This window comes from Microcaecilia unicolor, chromosome 14 (assembly GCF_901765095.1).
Source record: "Microcaecilia unicolor chromosome 14, aMicUni1.1, whole genome shotgun sequence".
NCBI lineage: Eukaryota > Metazoa > Chordata > Amphibia > Gymnophiona > Siphonopidae > Microcaecilia > Microcaecilia unicolor.
Genome location: NC_044044.1, coordinates 42570546 through 42591533, shown reverse-complemented (window position 1 = coordinate 42591533; position 20988 = coordinate 42570546). Strand labels below are relative to the sequence as shown.

The 20988-nt window shown below is 40.9% G+C and overlaps 1 protein-coding gene across 1 annotated transcript in view; it reads right to left on the bottom strand.

Annotated features, from left to right (window-relative positions):
* Nucleotides 1-4645: 4645 nt before the first annotated feature.
* The window catches only part of SV2A (synaptic vesicle glycoprotein 2A), a 57568-nt gene continuing 41225 nt past the window's right edge, over nt 4646-20988 (bottom strand). Inside the window, exons 8-12 of the mRNA XM_030187561.1 lie at nt 17870-18034; nt 17262-17395; nt 15208-15411; nt 7096-7255; nt 4646-4829 (exon numbers count right to left, since the gene is read on the bottom strand). Coding sequence (XP_030043421.1) covers nt 4646-4829; nt 7096-7255; nt 15208-15411; nt 17262-17395; nt 17870-18034 — 847 coding nt within the window. The remainder of the gene's footprint in view (nt 4830-7095; nt 7256-15207; nt 15412-17261; nt 17396-17869; nt 18035-20988) is intronic.

The following is a 20988-nucleotide window of genomic DNA, read 5'->3' as shown; positions in this document are numbered from 1 at the left end:
TTATATGGTTAAACTGTCTATATTGATTTGTAGTCCGCCTAGAATAGAAACTGTGAAAATGAATACTTAAGTACATTTAAGACTGGACTGAAAACTTATCATTTCAAACAGGCATTTGGAATTCAGCTATTTGAATCTTGAGCCTAGGTATGATTCCTGTTTATTTCTTACCTTAAAAAAGTCTATTTCTTTTATCTGTTTAGGTTTGTGTGATTGGGATTCTGTCCTATCCAAATTATGGTATTCCTGTTCAAACTTTGAAGTTTAGTATTGTATACCACTCTGACCGTCCCATCCAATAGAGCAGTGTAGAAAGTTTTAAACAACAGAAACATACTCTCTTAGAGGCAATTTTAAAAGCTATTTATGTGCAGACAGCAGAACTTTATGCATGGAAATAACATGTTATAAATTTGTCAGTATTATATATGGGTAGGAGTATGATATGCACTTACCCCGGGCACTTTAATTTCTGTGCAGAAATCGAAATGTATTCTATAACAATATGCATAACTGAATTGGTTGACTAATCAGTGCTGTTGATTGGATGTTAAGTAGTCTTTATTTTCTTACTCTCTTATCTATATGTTTCATATTTGTTTACACTCTATGCTGTCTGCTAAAATGTTTTATTACATTTTGTGTTGAACATTGTAAGTAGTATACGATGCCATACTTTGTACTGTTGTTTGAATATTTTTACTGCTGTAATTGTCTAATGCTTATGTTAGACTTATTTTTGCTGTATACCACCTTGAGTGAATTCCTTCAAAAAGGCGGTAAATAAATCCTAATAAATAAATAAAAATAAATAAACCAGCAATTATTAGCACTAATTGGCATTAAGATTTCCATGCACAACTCACTAAGCGTTCTGTAATGTGGGGCGCCGAAATTCTAAGTCTCATAGTTGAAAGGGGGCATGGCCACAAGCAGGGTGTGGATGTTTCTAAAATCTATACACATTGTTATAGAACACACTCGCTCTGCGCCTAATTTATGTGTCAGGATTTACACCAATGAAAACATGGCATAAATGGCCACAACTACATTTGGTCACGTGGAGAGGCACTCGGCATTATTCTATATAGCACGCGGAAACTTAAGCCTATTCTATAAAATTTAGATGTACTTTACAGATTGCACCTAGGTGTATTTTTTCCGTGCAGAATTTTCAGGCGTCATATATAGAATCTAACCCTTAATGCCATTTTGTGTTTCCTTTCACTCGTGTAGAAGCAGAACTGGGGTGGGGTTTGGACTTACACACGTACTTTGGGATTTTTAAAAACATGGTTGACATTCTCAGATTTTGTGCATTACTAACAGATGTTAAATGTCTGAGTGTAGCTTCAGTGGGGTCATTTTCAAATACATTGTATGAATGTATTTTGCCTTAGAAAACTGGTGTAACTTGCACAAATTAGGTGATCTGTTACAATTATCCACCCTACTGGTGCCTTTGAATGTGGCCATGTGGAACCATCATTAACAGCTTTCCAAATGTTAGATCTTAGCAAAATTATACATCCATTGACCTTCTAGCAGTTAACTGTTGGTTGCATTGGTTTGGTACAGTAGATAAAAGTGGTCACCACTATTACTCACACAGTGACCTATTCTAAAATGATTTATAATCCAAGCCCAGGAGAGAATTAGTAGCTATCTGGTGAGCTGCTCTCTCTTTCTTGTCTTATTAGAGCAAGCTTTATGCAGTGCTGGTGTTGCTTTAAAGAATGACTAGATTTTTCCTGAAGGGAAGAAGCAGGATTTAGGAAATGAAGGGCCAGAACATAAACTGCCCAGCCCTAATAATAATACTGAACGCAGGAAGAGCATTCCCTCTCTCCTTGAACAGAGCTCACTGGTTCTTTATAAGTAAGGGACTGTTGTAGGAATTGCAGGTGCCTGTAATAGGGAAGCAGCTGTTGGTAGCTGACTATAAGAATTAGAGGACTATTTAGACAAAATACAGGAAATACTGTGGGATATAAATGTCATAAATTAAATAAATAAATAAATAATATTAATGTTAAAAGTGATGCCTTTGCAACATAATGTAAGCCACATAGAGCCTGCAATAGGTGGGAAAATGTGGGGTACAAATGCAGCAAATAAATATTTTAATAAATAAATATAGCTTACTTAACCTTATTTTCTTTCTGTAGGACATTTCTGACTTCTAGCATGCTTTCAAACATAAAAAATATAGGATTTTGAATGAAATAAGTGGGGGTGAGGAAGGGAATAACAGCATAGAATTTATTTTGGAAAGTAGTTATTTTTGTTGTTTTCACTCCTCTATCATCTTTCACATTAGCTCTCTAGTCTTATTGCAATGAGGAAATTGAGGCACACAGATATGAAGTTGTGCCTTGATGAGCGGAAAGTGGCAGTCAGTGTGGTAGAAATCCAATTGCCAGGATAACTCCTGAGCTTGGCATGGCTGTCACAGGTCATCAGGAAATAGCCATAAGATCACCGTGCTTCATCGATAGCCTCAAAGTTCAGCATCCAGGGGAGATGATAAAAATTGAGTGGGCTATCCTTCTTCACAGGAAGGTAGTTATACAACCACTATATAACATAGGGGGAACCTTCCATGGTCAAATATTAATCACAAGCCCACATCAACATATTGGTGGGATCTTGGACTCCAAGAAGCAGCCATGGTAGCAGTGGGACAAATCAGACAGGTATTAACAGGGCAATTCTACAAATAGGCATCTGTTCTATAAAAGTAGGTGTTTACTATCCTGTATAGAATACTAGTGTAACTGGATATATACATGTGTATGTATTCAGGCGTGAGCACATACACTAGTCATACAGCTATAAATGTGCCCCTGCCCATGCTCTACCAGACTCCATTCATGTGAACACCCACCTGCAATGTACATGTTATCAAATATATGCACATATGTACAGAATAACGTGAAGCTAGATTATTGCTTTTTACACACATATATGTTCACATACATATGTAAATGATAAGAATACCAGCATTAACATGCATACAGCTCCTTATAGAATTACCACCATACTGGAAGAACAGGAGGACAGACCAAGATGGGCCCCTCACACTGACAAAATTTTGTTTTCAATATACCATCTTTCAGTGACTTCCCAGATACTATATTTGTTGGATTTAGATTCAGTGACTATTTTGAAAGTTAATTCACTGCTCCTGTTACCAGGTAAGAGTCCTGTTCAGCTATAAATATCTGGCTACTCAAAGGGGTTTAAAGTCTGAATTGGCTGATGCTTTGGGCTGATGATTGTTACTAAACGAGCCTCTAAAAGGCCTGAAGTTAGAGGAAAGACATGTTATGAACTTCAGGCACACTGATTTATTCATGCTGAAGTTGGAGGATGGGGCAAATTTTAAGACTTGTGCCCTTCCTTTCTCCCGCTGGCTTTTCTTCTGAACTGTGCAGGAGCCCCCCCTCTTCCAAGCATACTGAGAAGGAAATTTTTTAAAAACAGCAAAGTAAGTCAGCTGATAAAGAAGCACATTTTAGGAAGACTTAGGTGACATGAATGCATGAAGTGATGTGATATCTCACTCATTTCAATAGGAGGTACCTAATAATACTATCCAGGACATGGTAGACCCAAAAGGACTACAAACAAACTGACCTTGAAGAAGATACTAAACTGCTGTCAGCAGCAGTGAAGCACTGTTGTGACAAAAGCCCCTCCACTGTGGGAAATAGGAGGCTTTTGGGTAGTCCCCGTCTGGGTCCTTTTCTCCACAGATGTACATTTGGATTCTGGGAGAACAACAACCAGAGCCTGATCCAGTATGCACACTGTAAAGCTATGAATGAAAAACAAATTGCATTGGCAGGAAAACAGGAATGTAGAAAACTGCAGAAACCTGTAAAATATGCATTCTGGAAATCTTTTTTTGGAGGTTACACTTCCTTGTGACTTTTGCCTGTGGCCTTCAGATAGTTAACCATAACATTCAACATTATCCAAGATTTCTTCTGCCAGAATGCTGCACTGTTTAGGCAGCATTTGCATGGAGAAATTGCCTCCTTCAAAAAGCAAAGTCATCATTTTGATATGTCTTTCAAGCAACAGGATGGTGAAGTTTTTCCGAACACCTATCCTTCACTATTGCACACACATTGCATGGCTCCTAGAAACCAACCTTATACAGAAAATCTATTGTAGCTAATACAGAAATGGGTGGGGGGGGGGGGGGGGGGGGGGGGGGGGGGGGGAGGGAAGGACTGTCCACTGGAAGTTAATTTGTAGCACAAACAATGACTATTTAACAGAAGTCTGTCTATTGAATGTACTGTTAGGATACAGACAAGAAGTACTTCTTTCAATGACTGGTTGCATGAGTTCTGCACCAATTGGCTTCATACCTGCTGCATTGAGCTGTCTACAAATTAAACCACTTTCTCTGTAGCCTTTCAGCTGAGATTAGTGCAAACTAGTGCTTCCTCCACCTCCTGCGGGAACAGCTGGTTTTTCTCCAAAGTTGGATCATATAGAAAGTGACAACAAAACATATGAAGGAGGAGTGAGAGAGAAAGGGATTGGTGCTAAAAAAAAAATATGAAGAAAGAATTAAATAAAGCATTTCACAGTGTCTACAAATCTAATTTCTCCTTGGCTGAAGTGGTTCTCATTGCAACACCTGACCTCGTGTCTCCGGCAACTTAAGAGCTAGTGAGCTGCCCAATGCCAGTGCTCCTGAGGCTAGCAGAATGGGCACGGATTTCGTCACCCCCACAAAGGAAGTGAAGATGCTGATTCCAAGGACGGCTGCCAATTTGCAGAGTGCATTCAGAAAACCAAAGGCTGTTGTTCTTTAAAGAAAGAGAGAGAAAAAGGTTAATATTAGTCTGCCTCTGTGAGAGGCACATAGTTTACATTGTGGAGTTCACAACCATTAATAACATGCAAAAGGTGAAATTCTGCATTGTGGCTGGTATCTTGGTGGCCTTGTAATCCAGTGGTCACTAGTATAAATGGAACACTTCAACTGTTTCTCAATCCAGTACCTGGATGTTTCTTGCTCAGGGCTCCAGTTGTGCTGTGGTTGGAATAGTGTCTTTCGAACATTAACATATCATCATATGGCTGGTCATAGGGCACGTGTATTAAAATCAAATTCTAAGGTAGATGACCTCTGCTGTCACATTCTGTGTAAATCTATACATCAAGAAGTCCTGGGGGGCAATCAAGTTCTACCTCATCCATGCTTAGCAGATCTGGCTCCTTATGGACCTCAGAAGTGATAATTTAAGTAAGTGAAAAATTCTCTGTCACGTACAGCTATGTGCAAAAGGTTAGGAATCCCTCGTCAAATTATGTGTTCCAATTAATACCTAATAAACAGAAGCTGTCACAACCTCTACATGGTACAAAATTAAACAACACAGGGGTCGATATTCAAAGCAATTTAACCAGCCAGAAATGGCTGCTGACCAGTTAAATAGCTTGTTCGGAGCTATCTGGTCATTTTCAGCAGCACTTAGCCAGTTTCTTCGCTGAAAATGACCAGTTAGCACCTATGTAAAAACCAGCTATGTTGGGGGCGTTCCAAGGCAGAGTCAGCACTTGGCCGGTTAAGCTATGATATTCATAATTTAACCAATCAGGTTTAGCACATAAATGGGACTGCATAAATCACAGTTAAGTGGTGAATATTGATTTAACCAGCTATGTGTTAGCGAGCAGAGCATGACACTGAATATCCAGGAATAATGCTGGCGGAGGTCAGCAAAACAGCAAACACTACCAACTGAATATTATTTCCCCCCCCCCCCCCCCTCCACACACACAAGCCCTAGGGCTTTTCAGCTTGGAGAAGAGACGGCTGAGGGGAGACATGCTAGAGGTCTATAAAATAATGAGTGGAGTGGAACAGGTGGATGTGAAGCGTCTGTTCACGCTTTCCAAAAATACTAGGACTAGGGGGCATGCGATGAAACTACAGTGTAATAATTTTAAAACAAATTGGAGAAAAGTTTTCTTCACCCAACGCGTAATTAAACTCTGGAATTCGTTGCCGGAGAACGTGGTGAAAGCGGTTAGCTTAGCAGAGTTTAAAAAGGGATTAGACGGTTTCCTAATGAACAAGTCCATAAACCGCTACTAAATGGACTTGGGAAAAATCCACAATTCCAGGAATAACATGTATAGAATGTTTGTACATTTGGGAAGCTCGCCAGTGCCCTTAGGCTGGATTGGCTGCTGTCGTGGCTCGATGGACCCTCAGTCTTTTCCCAGTGTGGCATTATTTATGTACTTATGTACATCTCAAAAGGTTTTTGGTGCAGACCACGCACTATTTTGATATCCCTTCTCTGGACATCCTCAAGTCTGTTTACGTTACATCCAGAATTGGCCACAGGACACTTATGTCTCAGTAGTTAACTGTATAATGGCATAGTCACCTTTTAAAATATTTATGCTATGCAACCTAGTATTCATCTGTCTTATTGCATTGTTTTACTACCTTTAAATAATCACTCTGAGATCTCTTTCCTGCTTTGTGGTGAACTCCATTTGCCAACATAGTCTGTTGTTTATCCCTCAATCAGTTTCTAATGTGCTTCCCACCTCTTTAGGTCTCAGTTTAGATATGAGCTTAATCTGCAGGACAGTATCAAAAGTTATGCTGAAATCTAAATGCAATACATCCAGTGCCCGCCCCCATCTAATTCTCTGGTCATCCAGTGGATGAAACTTATCAGATTTATCTGACATATTCTTATTCTGGAAAAATCATGCTGCCTTGGACCCTGCAACATACCAGTTTCAAGATACTTCATTATCTTTTCCTTCAGAAGAGTCTCTATTAGTTTTTCCACCACTGGTTAACTAGTAATGTCTTGACTATGTTAACAAGATTTGAAATAAAATGTAAATAAATTAATTTCCAACCTCTTTTATATAAAGGGATCACATTCACCATTCTTGAGACCCATGGAACAACTCCCATCTCCAAATATCTATTGAGCAGGTCTTTCAGCAAACCCACCACAACCCTATCTGGCCTAATGAGACATATCTGATTACTTGAAATCTCTGTTCAAAACAGGATCTGGGATGGGATGGTATTGTTACCTTTTATCTGAAGGATAGAGCTCCACAGTAAGCACATCTAGTGCGTTCCAGGAAGCGATGCTAACCCCCCCAAAGAGACACAGCAGGGCAATCATGGCTGACTCGCTGTTCCCAAAGGAGAGGAAAAAGCAACTAATGCAAGACATGATGCTGGAACCAGCTGTGGAAAGAGAAATGCAAGACTTGAGTAACATACTTATCTGTACAGAGAGCTACAGGACAATTTTAAGGGAGTTCTATTTACAAAGAGGCCCAGAAGAAAGAGATAACCACCTGTCCACTCAAGAAAGGAACCTTTTCAAAATGAACTTATCAAACCATATGGTGCTTGTATTGCCACTATAAATATTCTTAAAATTAATGAGGAAATACACAGTATCTTTCATCCACACAAGACGCTAACACATTTGTCAAACTCATTACCAAAACTAAGAAGTGGGATCATGTTACCTCACTACTCAGAAAGGAATATTGGTTACCAATTTCATCCAGAATTCCTAAGAAAATCTTAACTGTAGTTCAAAAGATATAATATACCAGCCATATACTATTTCTTTCACTTCTGGAACTCTCATAGCCACCCAACAGAATTTGTTGGTAGTATCCTCATTTTGACAAATCCAATTAGAACCATACAACATTCAGTGTTCAGCATCGTTGCATAGGAGCCCTTTTATTAAAGCATGGCAAGCCAGAACTACTGCCGGCCCAACGTGGCTGCCAGCAGTAGTTCTGTCCCCAGTGTGTGGCATTTCCAGCGCTGCTGGAATTTTTGTAAAATTAATACCGCATGGCAAGGGCAAACTTACTGCACAGACAGTTCTTTTTTGGGCCTTTTTACCCACTGCAGTAAAAGGGGCCCTAGCGCATGATAAAAACAGCTACCGCCGCTAGTGTAGGGCCTCTTTTACTGCAGCTTAGTAAAAGGGCCCCAGAATGGCTCTTCATAAAGCGTATCTGGGTTTAAAAAAGGTTTGGACAAGTTCCTGGAGGGAGAAGTCCATAGTCTGCTATTGAGACAGACATGGGGAAGCAACTGCTTGCCCTGGGATTTGTAGCATGGAATGTTGCCATGATTTCGGTTTCTGCCAGGTACTTGTTGGAAACAGGATACTGGACTTGATGGACCATTGGTCTGACCCAGTATGGCTACTCTTATGTTCTTATATACTATCTTTAACCTGCTTCTTTTTGTATCTGCTCTTTTTCATTATCTACCTATACAATTTATACAATTTTCTTCCTCTCTCCCCCTAGCTCTATTAATTTTAATGATTTTGTAAACCACCTAGATTGTATCACTGATGGGAGGTATATCACATGCATGCAAGTGGTCACCTCTAGAATTGAGATTCTGGCTTCCTAATTTATTAATCTCCTATTATGTTTCGATAGATGAAGGGCATATGACAGTAATGTGACTTCCTCAAGTTTATACGTGAGAGATAGTATGATGAGCCCAATGTCACACTATATACTAGGGAGTTAAGATACGTACTTATGAACCTGAAGAGTTCACCAAACTCTCAGTTGATTGGTCTACAGGCCATCACCTCCTCCCAGGGAATTAAGAGCTTTCATATTGACTGTCACCAATATGTATATGCTGAGTAGAATTATGTATAACTGGTGGGAAAGACCATAAAAAATGATGGGATATAATGAACTGGTGGCACTTGTGCTCACGTAGAAAATATAGACCTGACCCTCCTAGCTTCCAAGGTCCTCCACTTTACAAATCTCCAACTCTGCCACCCCTCCCCAGCCTCTGGAATTTATTTATTTATTTATTTAAGAGAATTTGGTGTACTGCCATTTGGGTCCCATCAAGGCGACACACAAAAAAAACAGTCAAGAGCAATCACATTTGGCCCAGGGGCCTGGGGAGGGAAGGAGTAGTAGCAGCAGCACAATATCAAAATAACCATAGCATAGCCAAGACTGCAGCACATAATAGGAATGGGGAACTAGAAAGGCTGGGAAGGGTATCAAAAACTAACCTGCCTCAATAGGAAACAATATTTTGTCATTAAGTGGAATCCCCTCCCCCCCAGCTCATTCTCACAAACCATTTCAGTCCCCTTTTATCTAGTGGCATGGCACACTCTTCTGAGAAGGGAACAATAGCCAGTTGCTCCTGGCTTGCCATCCACACAAGGCAATATTGCACTCATCAGGCTGAACTCCTTTTATGACATATTTCCCTCTGCCCATATGCTGGAAGGACAAAGTGCATCTATGCAATTAGAATGTCGTTTTATAAGCAACATCAGTATACAGAATAGCCTTATATATAGTCTTCTGTAGGTACTTAAAATTTTCCTGGGGTATATGTTTATAAAAGTAAGCACTCAGAAAGCATAATACCTACTATTTATGCAATATTAACCTACTTCTATAAAGTTGTGCACCCAAATTTGTGCATGCAATTTATAGAATAGGGTCAGTTTCATGCAAAACATAATGTAATAATTAGATGCTAATTGACTTTAACAACCAATTATTTTATTTTTATTTCTTTTTGTTACATTTGTACCCCGCGCTTTCCCATTCATGGTAGGCTCAATGCATCTTACATGGGGCAATGGAAGGTTAAGTGACTTGCCCAGAGTCACAAGGAGCTGCCTGTGCCTGAAGTGGGAATCGAACTCAGTTCCTCAGGACCAAAGTCCACCACCCTAACCACTAGGCCACTCCTCCACTATTGCTATTATTGGCGATAATTGTCATTAATTAGCAGTTATTGCATAACTGTCCTTAATATTCTAAGTTACGCATTTAGCATACCAGCTCCTTATGTTAGGTGATCTTTAAGGAATTTTCCCCAATCCCCCAGATTCTATATAGTATCCCCCGGTCGTATTCTGGATTTGTGCACGCAACTTAATTAGTTTAACAAGCCAATCAGGGCCAATAATTGAAATTAACTAGCAATTACTGAAACTAATTGGCATTAATTAGAATTTACATCCACAAATGTCTAAGAGTATTCTATAAAGTGATTTGCATAAATTATTTATTAGGATTTACCACCTTTTTGAAGGAATTCACTCAAGATGGTATACAGCAAGAATAAGTCAAACATAAGCAATAGACAATTACAGCAGTAAAAATATTCAATTATAAGATGTGGATATGAAAAGGGGGCGTGGCTGTAGGAATTCCTAGAATTTATACGCACTGTTATAGAATATATCTGTTCCACATGTAATTTAGGAGTCGGCATTTACACCAGGTTATCTTTGGAATAAATGTGCACAACTAAATACAGTCACAGAAAATGGGCGTATTCTATAAACTAGGCCTAGATTTAGGTGTATTCTATAAACTGCACCTAAATTTAGGTGAGGTTTATAGAATACGCCTGTGTATCTAGCCCTATATGCATAGTTGTTCCTGAGTTGAGATTTTTTTTCTCCTTTAGTAAGGAGTGGGCGCACTGCAGTGCTAGTGTTGATTTGAATGGTGACTAGACTTTTCCTGGAGGGAAAAGTAGCAATTTAGAAAATGAAGGGGCAGAAGAAAAACTGTCCCAGCTCCAGTAACACTGATTGAAGGATTGAATTCTACTGGTGTATACAAGCACAAACTTATACCCGCCTTGAAGTAGTAGTACCTCTGTGCAGGAGGCTATTTTACAAAGATGTATACTGTATGTTGCCTTCCCTGCCTGTCTAGATGCCTTATTCTTGAAAGAAAGAGAGAGAGATTTCAACATCAGTTTGCTTCATAGATTAAACTTCAGAGCTGATCCCTTTAATGACCTGCAAAAGGTGAAATTGTACTTTGTAGTAGGTGTCTTGGTGGCCTTTGTAGCCCAATTAGTCACCAGCAGTTGGAACATTTCAACTCTTTTTCACATGACTCATTCTTTGCTCAGGGTTCCAGCTGCATTGCAGTTGGAATAGTGTAATTAGAACCTTAAAGAGGAGTAGGGTAGAACAATGAAAATGCACAAGAAGCCAAAACAAATACGCTATCAGACAAACTAAAAGAACATATTACAAAACCAAAATAGGACCAAACTACAAAGACACACACAAATTCTTCTCACTCGTAAACAATCTCCTAAATACCTCTACAGCCACCTCCAACAACACAGAAACCCCATCAGCAATCAATCTCGCAAACTACTTCAAGGAAAAAATCATAAAGCTCAGACTTATGATACCTACAAATACAACGGACTACACAAACATACTTGAATGTCTAGACCCGAAACCCGGGGAATGCCCAGCAGACCGATCATGGACCAACTTTGACAAGCTCTCATCAAAGGAAATCTCACATTGGCTCGGAAAATACGCCAAATCACAATGCAAACTAGACATTTGCCCTAACAGCCTAATAAGATCCGCACCCAAACAATTCAAAACTGACCTCACGAACCACGTAAATCAAAGGCTTCAAAACGGGCTCTTTCCCACGGATAAAGGAAACATCCTACTAACCCCGTTACCGAAAGATGCTAAGAATAACACAATGGACTTAACCAACTACCGCCCAGTAGCATCTATCCCACTTATAACCAAACTCATGGAAGGCATAGTGACGAAAGAACTCACTGAATACCTAAATAAACACTCAATCCTGCACGAATCTCAATCAGGATTTCGGACAAGCCACAGCACAGAAACTGTTCTAGTAGCCGCAATGAACTCATTCAAACAAGCAATCGCACCTGGTAACAACATACTCGTCCTACAATTCGACATGTCCAGTGCCTTTGACATGGTTAATCATGAAATACTACTACATATACTAGAATACTTCGGAGTAGGAGGCACAGTAATCAAATGGTTTAAAGGATTCCTAACCACAAGATCATACCAAGTAACAACGAACGTGGACAGATCACCCCCATGGACACCCGAATGTGGAGTACCCCAATGATCCCCCCCTATCACCAACCTTATTCAACCTAATGATGATACCGTTAGCCAAACTGCTAGCCAATCAAAACCTCAATCCTTACATATATGCAGACCATGTCACAATCTACATCCCGTTCAAACATGATCTAAATGAAATCACCAACGAAATCAACCAAAGCCTCCAAATCATGCACACCTGGGCGGATGCATTCCAACTAAAACTTAACGCAGGAAAAACACAATGTCTTGTACTCACCTCCCAACATAACACAAAAAACGTCTCTACAATAATCACACCATACTGCTCTCTTCCAGTCTCACAAAACCTGAAAATTCTTGGAGTTACTATTGGTCGAAACCTCACTCTCGATACCCACGTGAAGAACACGATGAAAAAGATGTTCCACACCATGTGGAAACTCAAAAGAGTAAAACCATTCTTCCCGAGATACATCTTCCGCACCCTAGTACAGTCAATGGTAATAAGCCACCTGGATTACTGCAATGCACTATATGCGGGCTGCAAAGAACAGACTATCAAAAAACTCCAAACAGCCCAGAATACAGCCGCCAGACTCATATTTGGAAAAACTAAATATGAAAGTGCAAAACCCCTAAGAAAGAAACTGCACTGGCTCCCACTTAAAGAACGCATTGCATTCAAGATATGTGCGATTGTACACAAAATTATCCATGCAGACGCCCCGATCTACATGCTGAACCTAGTGGACCTTCCTCCCAGAAACGCCACAAGAACATCCCGCAAATTTCTCAATTTGAACTTCCCCAGCTGTAAAGGACTAAAATACAAGCTGATGCATGCCACCACCTTCTCCTACACGAGCACGCAAATATGGAATGCTCTACCCACAGACCTGAAATCAATTGTCAAAATAAATAACTTTCGCAAATCTCTGAAGACACACTTCTTCAACAAGGCCTACAACGAGAACCAACAGCTTCACTAATTCACTCTCCCAACCCAACCAGTTATGAAAATCCACTTCAACTATCACCCGCCCAATCACTTCCTCTTTCTTCCCTACTTAATCTCTTCATACTACTAACTGTATCTGATATTCTGGAATGACAATGTCATCATGAAACTATGTAAGCCACATTGAGCCTGCAAATGGGTGGGATAATGTGGGATACAAATGCAATAAATAAATATAAATTAAAAGGAAGTCTCGCAATTCAAAACAAGAGGTTTATGAATAAAGCACCAAAATTGAACAGACCCAACAAGGAGCCATGTTTCGGCAAAGGTCATCTGCCTCAGGGATCACAAAATCTTATGGAATGCTGCCAAATTTTTCGGTGCTGTACTATCAAAAATGGCTTTATGTGCAATTTCAAATCTTATTCACCACAAGGCTGAAGAAAAGAGCTGTCTTTCCAATAATGTCCTACCCTACTCCTCTTCTTTTTGGATCTTTATCTACATAGGGTATTTCTTCTGGTTCTGATTGTTGGATCATTAGAACCTTAGAATGTCACCATGTGGCTAGTCACAGAATATAAAATGCGAAGGAAAGTGACTCAGCAAGGAGTCTCAGGGGCCAATCACAAGAGTGTCATCTCAACCACGGAAATAGAGCTCCACACCCAGATGATTCAGTTCCTTAAAAGGACCTCAGAAGTGATATTTTAGTTAGTAAAAAAACTCTTTTTTATGCTGTGTCAAGTACTATCATATGCACATGTTCAGGCACCCATGATCACATTGTATGTCCTATAAAGAAGATGACACAACCTCTTAGTGAATTGAAATTGGGAATAGTGTGCACTGAGTGGACTTAGCACACATTATTGCCCCCAGCATATGTACAGAGTGGACATCACCGCAGACATAAGAAGGGAGTCCATCAAAACAGTAAAGCTCACCCTCCTCATTAACTTCCGCTTGTAGAAACAACTCTATCACCACAACAACATCACCTTTTATTCCCTACATCATTGCTACTATAGCCTCATTTTCCTGAGGAAAAAATCTCAGCATTATAGTGATAATCTATAGGCAATTCTATAAGCTGGTGCCTAAATTTAGGTACCAATTGCGTGATTATGTTACAGAATACTAGCAGTTACATATATGGTTGGTGTCAGTAACTAAAAATTACATATGTAAGTGCTAGGCACTCTTCTGCAACTGGTGTAAGTTACATAGGTGGAGATACATTATATAAAGGCGCCTAAAATATCGGCATGGAAATCAATGCCGACTAAGCGTATTCTATAAGCAGTGCCTAGATTTAGGCACAGTATATAGAATAGACTTAGTTGATATCTCAGCACCTAAAACTATGTGCCTCCATTTACACCAATGAAAATGTGGCGTAAATCCCTGCAAGTAGATTAAGGCACACTGGGCCATATTCTATAACTATGCACCTAAATTTTATACCACCCATGAAATGTCCATTTTCCCACCCATAACCATGCCCCGTTTTGCCTGCGCACGTTAAAAGTTAGGTGCACTGCTTTACAGAATGCGCTTAGCGAGTTGTGTGTGTAAATTCTAATTATTGCCAATTAGTGCTCATTATTGCTTGTTAAGAGCTATTATCAATGCTGATTAGCTTGTTAAGCCAATTAAGTTACATACATTGTTATATTATATGCTTCGATTTTGGCACAGATCTGTACGCACGCTATATAGAATCTGGAGGATAGCACACAACTTCAGGGTGGCATGCAGGGTGTCTCATGGGAATGCTGCCATGTGATGCATGCAACTTATAGAATACTATCAGTTGTGCATATTGCATATGCCAACTTGCACCATCTATTGACATGACATAAATTGGTGCACCTAACTTTCAGCACATCAAAATGGATTTGCCCTAGTATTCCACAATGAATCAGTGCTAAATGCACCCCACTGTGGTGTCTACATCTTGGTGCCAATGTATAGAAGTGCCACATCTACCTGTGCCACAAAGAAAAACCATCAGAGCCATCCCTATGTCTTTCATGTAATGGATACTTAACCAAGATGGGTGATGAGAACCCAGGGAAAGGAACAGAAGACTCGGGTATCCATCGTAGTTGAAAGGACTTTATTGCAATATCCAGTGTATTGAAACTATCAAAGGTGATTAGTTTTGATACATTGGAAAACTGCAATAAAGTTCTTCGGTGGATGCCTGAGTCTTTTGTTCCTCTCCTGGGCTGTCTCCGCTCATCCTTGGTTATTTATCATATCTATGGGGACTGTCATTTCATGGAACCATACCCAGCATCCTAAGGCGTCCAATTTTGTCCATGAGGAGAGCAGAGACGATGTTGCCTGGCAGGACAGCGAGGGTGCCTAGGAAGCTAACAAAGTAAATCATGTAGGCGTTGTTGTCATCACTGAAGTCCAGCTGACAGCCCTCCTTGTTGTGCAGGAAGGTGCTGTTGGTAATCTTGCTGTTGATGAACTTATACTCAAACAGGTCTGTAGGGAGGAAGGGGAGGAAAGTCAGTAGAGACCTATTGACAGTATGAGAGCACAGTAAGTGAGCATGGCCAAACACAGACTAACCCTGAAGAAGGGAGAACAATCTGAGATGTAGAATGTTAGATGGTTCTGTCGGCATTTGAGACTGCTCTGTTCAGCCTGCCAAACTCATCTTATGCTTTAAATCTGGGATGGGCAACTTCAGTCCTTGAGGGATTTCCTTAATGCATATGCATGAGATCTATTTGCATACAATGCCCATCCCAGCTGTAAATGACTGATACCTTTACTCCCCTATGCACTCTACCCAGATCTTATTCTGCTCCAAGAGCTCCAAATTCTTGCTGTAATTCTCTTCCTTTTCACATAATTTGCTGCCATGGGAGGAAAATGATATGTAATCTGCAAACTTTCACATGCACATTGCCTTAGAGCTTAGAAACTATGCTGAGGACCCATGAAGCACAATTTTTCATTGAAAACTAACTCACCTGACATCCTATATATTCTATATCAGTGCTTGGGACACACCCAGCCAGTTGGGGTTTCAGGATATTCATGCACTGCCTCCTTGGTATGCAAATCTATCTTGTGCATATTCATTGTGGATATCCTGAAAACCTGAAGCATATCTCATCTTGTATAACATTCAAAGCAGATATCCAACACTGCTTGAAGTCATTATAGTGACAGTGACATATATTAATAGATGTTATCCTATAGTATTGGGTTGACCCCTGGCAAGACTAAAGAGGTTGAACTTGGTGATGTGAGCATCCCTTCAATCCACAAGCTATGTGACGATGGACAGAAGCTTCTGGGAATGGAAGGTCAAGTACAAATCTCGTAGTACTGAGGGTTTTCAGAACTCTGCTGGATATTTTCCCAAATCCTAGTGAAGACTCAGATAAAACCCCATGGGCTCTGAGGTACTGAAACCTCCAGAAATTTCAGCAAAATTAAAACTGTGTCACAAAAAACTCTGAAGACTTCAGCAAATAATTGGAAGACTTGAGGGACATGAGTAGAGCACCTTCTAATCAAGTGTAGTAAAAAATTCATGTTTAGGTATATGAAGAGATAAAGAAAGTTATGGACAAGCATTTTACTCTATCACCGTTATTTTTTCTATTAGGGTACCACCATTGAACGTGGTGGAATGGATTAAGCATTGATGGGCACTTAATACATGCTGCAAGATTCACCATTGCTGCTTGTTGGAAGACAACCCCATCTCTAGCTTACTGGTATATCCAGGTGGCAAAGACTGCATCCATTGAAAAATCTGCATATGCTTTTAAGGGGAAAAGGGATGTGTATGATAAAATTTGGAATAGATATTGGAGTAAGCAGGAATAGCCAATTCAGTGACAGTAATGTTCTCTCTTTCATTAAAACTCTTTCATTAAAGCAGAGGTGGAACGCTCCAATGTTCCCTTCTCCTGGACCTGAAGATCTGTATGAATGGAAGGGGGGTCCCTCTCTAGCATATGTGTATTGGGTTTTTTATATGTTTTGCCTGTTAAGTTAAATCAAGAGATATTAAAAAGAAATTCATGTTTCAGCCACAGTGGAAGTGGTAGAGGTGTAGTAGAGACAAAAACAGTGACAGAATTAAAAAATGCATGGGATAAACAGAATTCCTATATAGCAAGAGGATGCAATCAAAGAAAACTCAAACAGCCTTCACACAGAGCAGCAGGTACAACCCCAAACAAGGGCACAGAGAGTGTAACCTGCATGGAGCAGCAGGTACAACTCTAGCCACCTTACTGGGTAGACTAGATGGACCATGCTGGTCTTCATCTGCTGACATTAACTAAGCTACTGTGCTACTATAATGTTACCTGTGTTGTAGAATATAGTGGATAGGAAGGTGCAATTCTTGAAGAATGTGTTACTGGATGTGACATCCTCAAAGTAACACTCCTCAAACAAGGAGTCCACAAAGGTGACTGACTTGAGCTTCAAACCAATGAACCTGTTAGGCAAAGAGTATTCTGATATCACATGTGCACGCACTCTGTGCTTCTTCAGACATTTCTGGGTAACCAACCAGACAGCTCATTCCTCTAGTCTAGAGTGTCTCATGGGCAATGAGGAACTTTTTAAAAACCTTTCAATTAGTCTACAAAATGCTCATTTGCTCTATAACTGAAATAAAATGTACAGTTGTAATTGGCAATACTATGCCCAACACAATTGTCAACTTTTATTAATGTATTATACCTCTGATTTTATTATTTTTAACAATAGATCTTACACAATGGTGCTGAAGATCATCAAACTGTTCCTTCTCTTTTCAGAGACATAATATTCAGATCCTGAAATGTGGGCCATTGGTAGAAAAAGTTATGAAATTGTGCAGAAGTGTCTCAAACAGAAGTAAAGCCTCAGTATGGTATTATAAGGCCTTTGAAGATCTCAGGAGATGAGGTAGGACATTGCAACTTACTTGTCATTGAAGTATTTGCTGTTTTTGTGGATCTGATTTTCCAAAGTGAAGTTGAAGGTGAAGTGTTCCACCAGTTCCTCTTTGAAAACTTTGGTGCGTGAAGTGTAGTCGATGTGCTGGAGGTGCTTGATCATGTCTGGGAACCAGACTGTCAAACCATAATAACTGTTGAAAGAAGAAAGGAAATACCTTGATTAGAGCCTCGTGAAAGCCTGCTTGTCAGGACCACCATTGGGCTCATGGGTTCTGATCTTTACAGCCAGGGTGAGCTCCTTGTATTCCACAGACCCTGGAGGTACATTTATAAAGGATTTTATAAAAGAACTATGTAGGGTTTCTAGCTTTAAACATGAGTTCTAGCAGTCTTGCCGCAGGTTTCTGTTGTAAAACAACTGTCACAAAAATACAGGGACTGCTCTTAACACAATCAGCCCAATATTTAAAAGCATTTATCTATAAGCTAAGCAGGGCTTAATTTCTGGAGAAATGGCTTGGAACACAGTTCCACCAATTTTTTTCAGACTCCAGAGCAGCAAAGATTTTCTGCTCCAGGCACTCCTTTCCAGGCTGCCTGCAGAGAAAAGAAGGGAAAGGGTGAACATGGAACACAACAAAGAACAGTCCCTGTAATCTAGCCCTTCCTCTTCTGTTGTTTCTGCCCTGACCCACTCTCTTTCTCAACTTTCTTAACTACACATTGAGCCCTGTAGATCAGTACCACTTACCAGGGCTAGTCAGTGATTTACAGCAGCTACAGACCATCCTGGATGCTCTGGGGCAGTTTGAGGATAGAGCTGTCCATATAGGAGAGGGGGTCATGGATTTGATATATTGCCATTCTGAGGTTCAACCAAAGCAGTTTACATTTATAATATGCAGGTAGTTTCTATGTCCCTAGTGGGCTCACAATCTAAAGTTTTGTATCTGAGGCAATGAAGGGTTAAGTGGCTTACCCAGGGACATAAGGAGCCATAGTGGGAATTGAACCCAGGTCCCCAGGTTCTCAGCCCACTGCACTAACCATTAGGCACTTCTCTGCCAAAGCTGGAAAATACCTGGCTTGCATCAACAGTGGGTGGTACACCTGGATATTCAGCACTGATATCCAATAGAGGCAGGTGCTGAATATACCAGTGGTTGTTTAAACACTACGGCCAATGCTTAAAAGAAGAGAGTTTATCAAATTAAAGCGGTTTACAATTTTGAAAAACATAAAATAATATGAAACAGAAAAGAACGCTAGTTGTTGATAGAAAAGAATTAACTATCTAAACCAGTCAATCCTAGCTCAATCATACATAGAAAAAATTATCTAAACCAGTCTATGCATGCGGCACAAGTGTTGACTGTCAACCAAGCCGGCACTCCCTCGATGTCAGTGGAAGAAGCTTCGCCAGAGTTGAGGCGGGAGCCAGCTTCTCAATGCCGTTTTCAAGGACATGGTTCCTCTGCATTGAGGCAGGTTCGGTCTAGACACTCCCATCGGGAGGTATTGTCTGACACCGAGGAGGAGCGCTCATGGGATTCAGAGAAGGATCCAAGGTAATTTTCCTTGGCTGAGTCCTATGGAATTCACTCTGAACCCTCCCCTTCACCTGAAAGAATAAAGTCTTCTCCAGAGAGCCTTTCATTTCCATCTTTTGTAAAGGAAATGGCTGATGCCATTCTATTTCTTTTGGAAGTGGAGGATGAACCCATGGCCAAGATGCTGTGACTGTACCTCTCCACGAGATACTCAAGGATCTCTTCGTCAGGAACCGGGAGTCCCCTCTGTCGGTCCCTATCATGCCCAAGAAGATTGACACCCAGTATTGGCTCCACAGTGCGCCTGGTTTTGATAGGCCTCAGTTGCCTCACAATTTCATGGTAGTGGAATCTGCTCTCAAATGAGCTAGAATTTCCAAGGACTATGCCTCAGCACCTCAGGTAGAGAAGCTAGAACCCTGGATTCTTTTGGGAGGAATATGTACCAGGCTTCAGTGTTCATCTCCCTTATACAATCTTACTAGCTTGTCACGGGCGTCTACTTGCGAAATTCGGTACGCAAGTTATCCAACCTGGCTGACAAGCTGCCTCCGGAGCAGGCCGAGTCAGTTCACCAGTTGGTCAAGCAGCAGAAGGCGTGTTAAGGGACACTTTTGATGTGGCATCCAGGATTTCTGCTCAAGCTATAGCAGTGCGCAGACTCTCATGGCAACGTGTTTCAGACTTGGAACATTCTGTTCAGCAGAGGTTGGCAGATGCCCCATGCCGGGGAGATAACCTTTTTGGACAGGAGATTGTGGAGGTCGCAGACCAAATGAAAAAAACAAACTGAGACCATCTCTTCTTTCTCCCTCCAGGTGCCTTCTGCATCAGCCTCCTCAGCTAAGAGGACTTTTGGCAAGCCGAGGATAAGTTCCTATTATTATCCAAGGCGTAGGTACAACCCTTCGGCTTGCCAGCCTGCTCAGGTTCAACCCCAATGCACTCGTTCATGTCAACAGCATGCGCCTAAGGCCCCTGCTGCTCCCCAGTCAAAGCAAAGGACGAGCTTTTAACTGGCTTCAGCAGAGCATAGCCATGGTAAAAATGTCCATCCAAGATGACTTGCTGGTTGGGGGGAGGCTAAATGTTTTCACCAAAGGTGACCTGTTATAACCCCTGATCAGTGGGTTCTTCCCACAATTGGCATCTCAAACCTCCAAACTGCCCACTGAGAGCTCATTCATTCAGCTCTCAGCACAGGCAGGTAGTTGCAGAGGAACTCCCCACCCTTCTAAAGGCCCATGCGGTCGAACCCGTTCCACCAGGGGAAGAAGGGCAGGGATTCTATTACAGGTAGGGATTCTATTACAGGTACTTCCTTGTGCAGAAGAAGACAAGGGCGGATGCGTCTCATCTTAGACCTAAGGGCCCCGAACAAATTTCTAGTCCAAGAAAAGTTCAGGATGGTTTTCCTGGGCACCCTTCTCCCAGTGATTCCAAAAAACAATTGGCTATGCTCTCTGGACTTAAAGGATGCATATACTCACATCTTGATACTTCCAGCCCACCGGAAGTATCTTCAGTTTCAGCTGGGAATACATCACTTTCAGTACCGCGTGTTGCCTTTTGGCCTCATGTCAGCTCCCATGGTC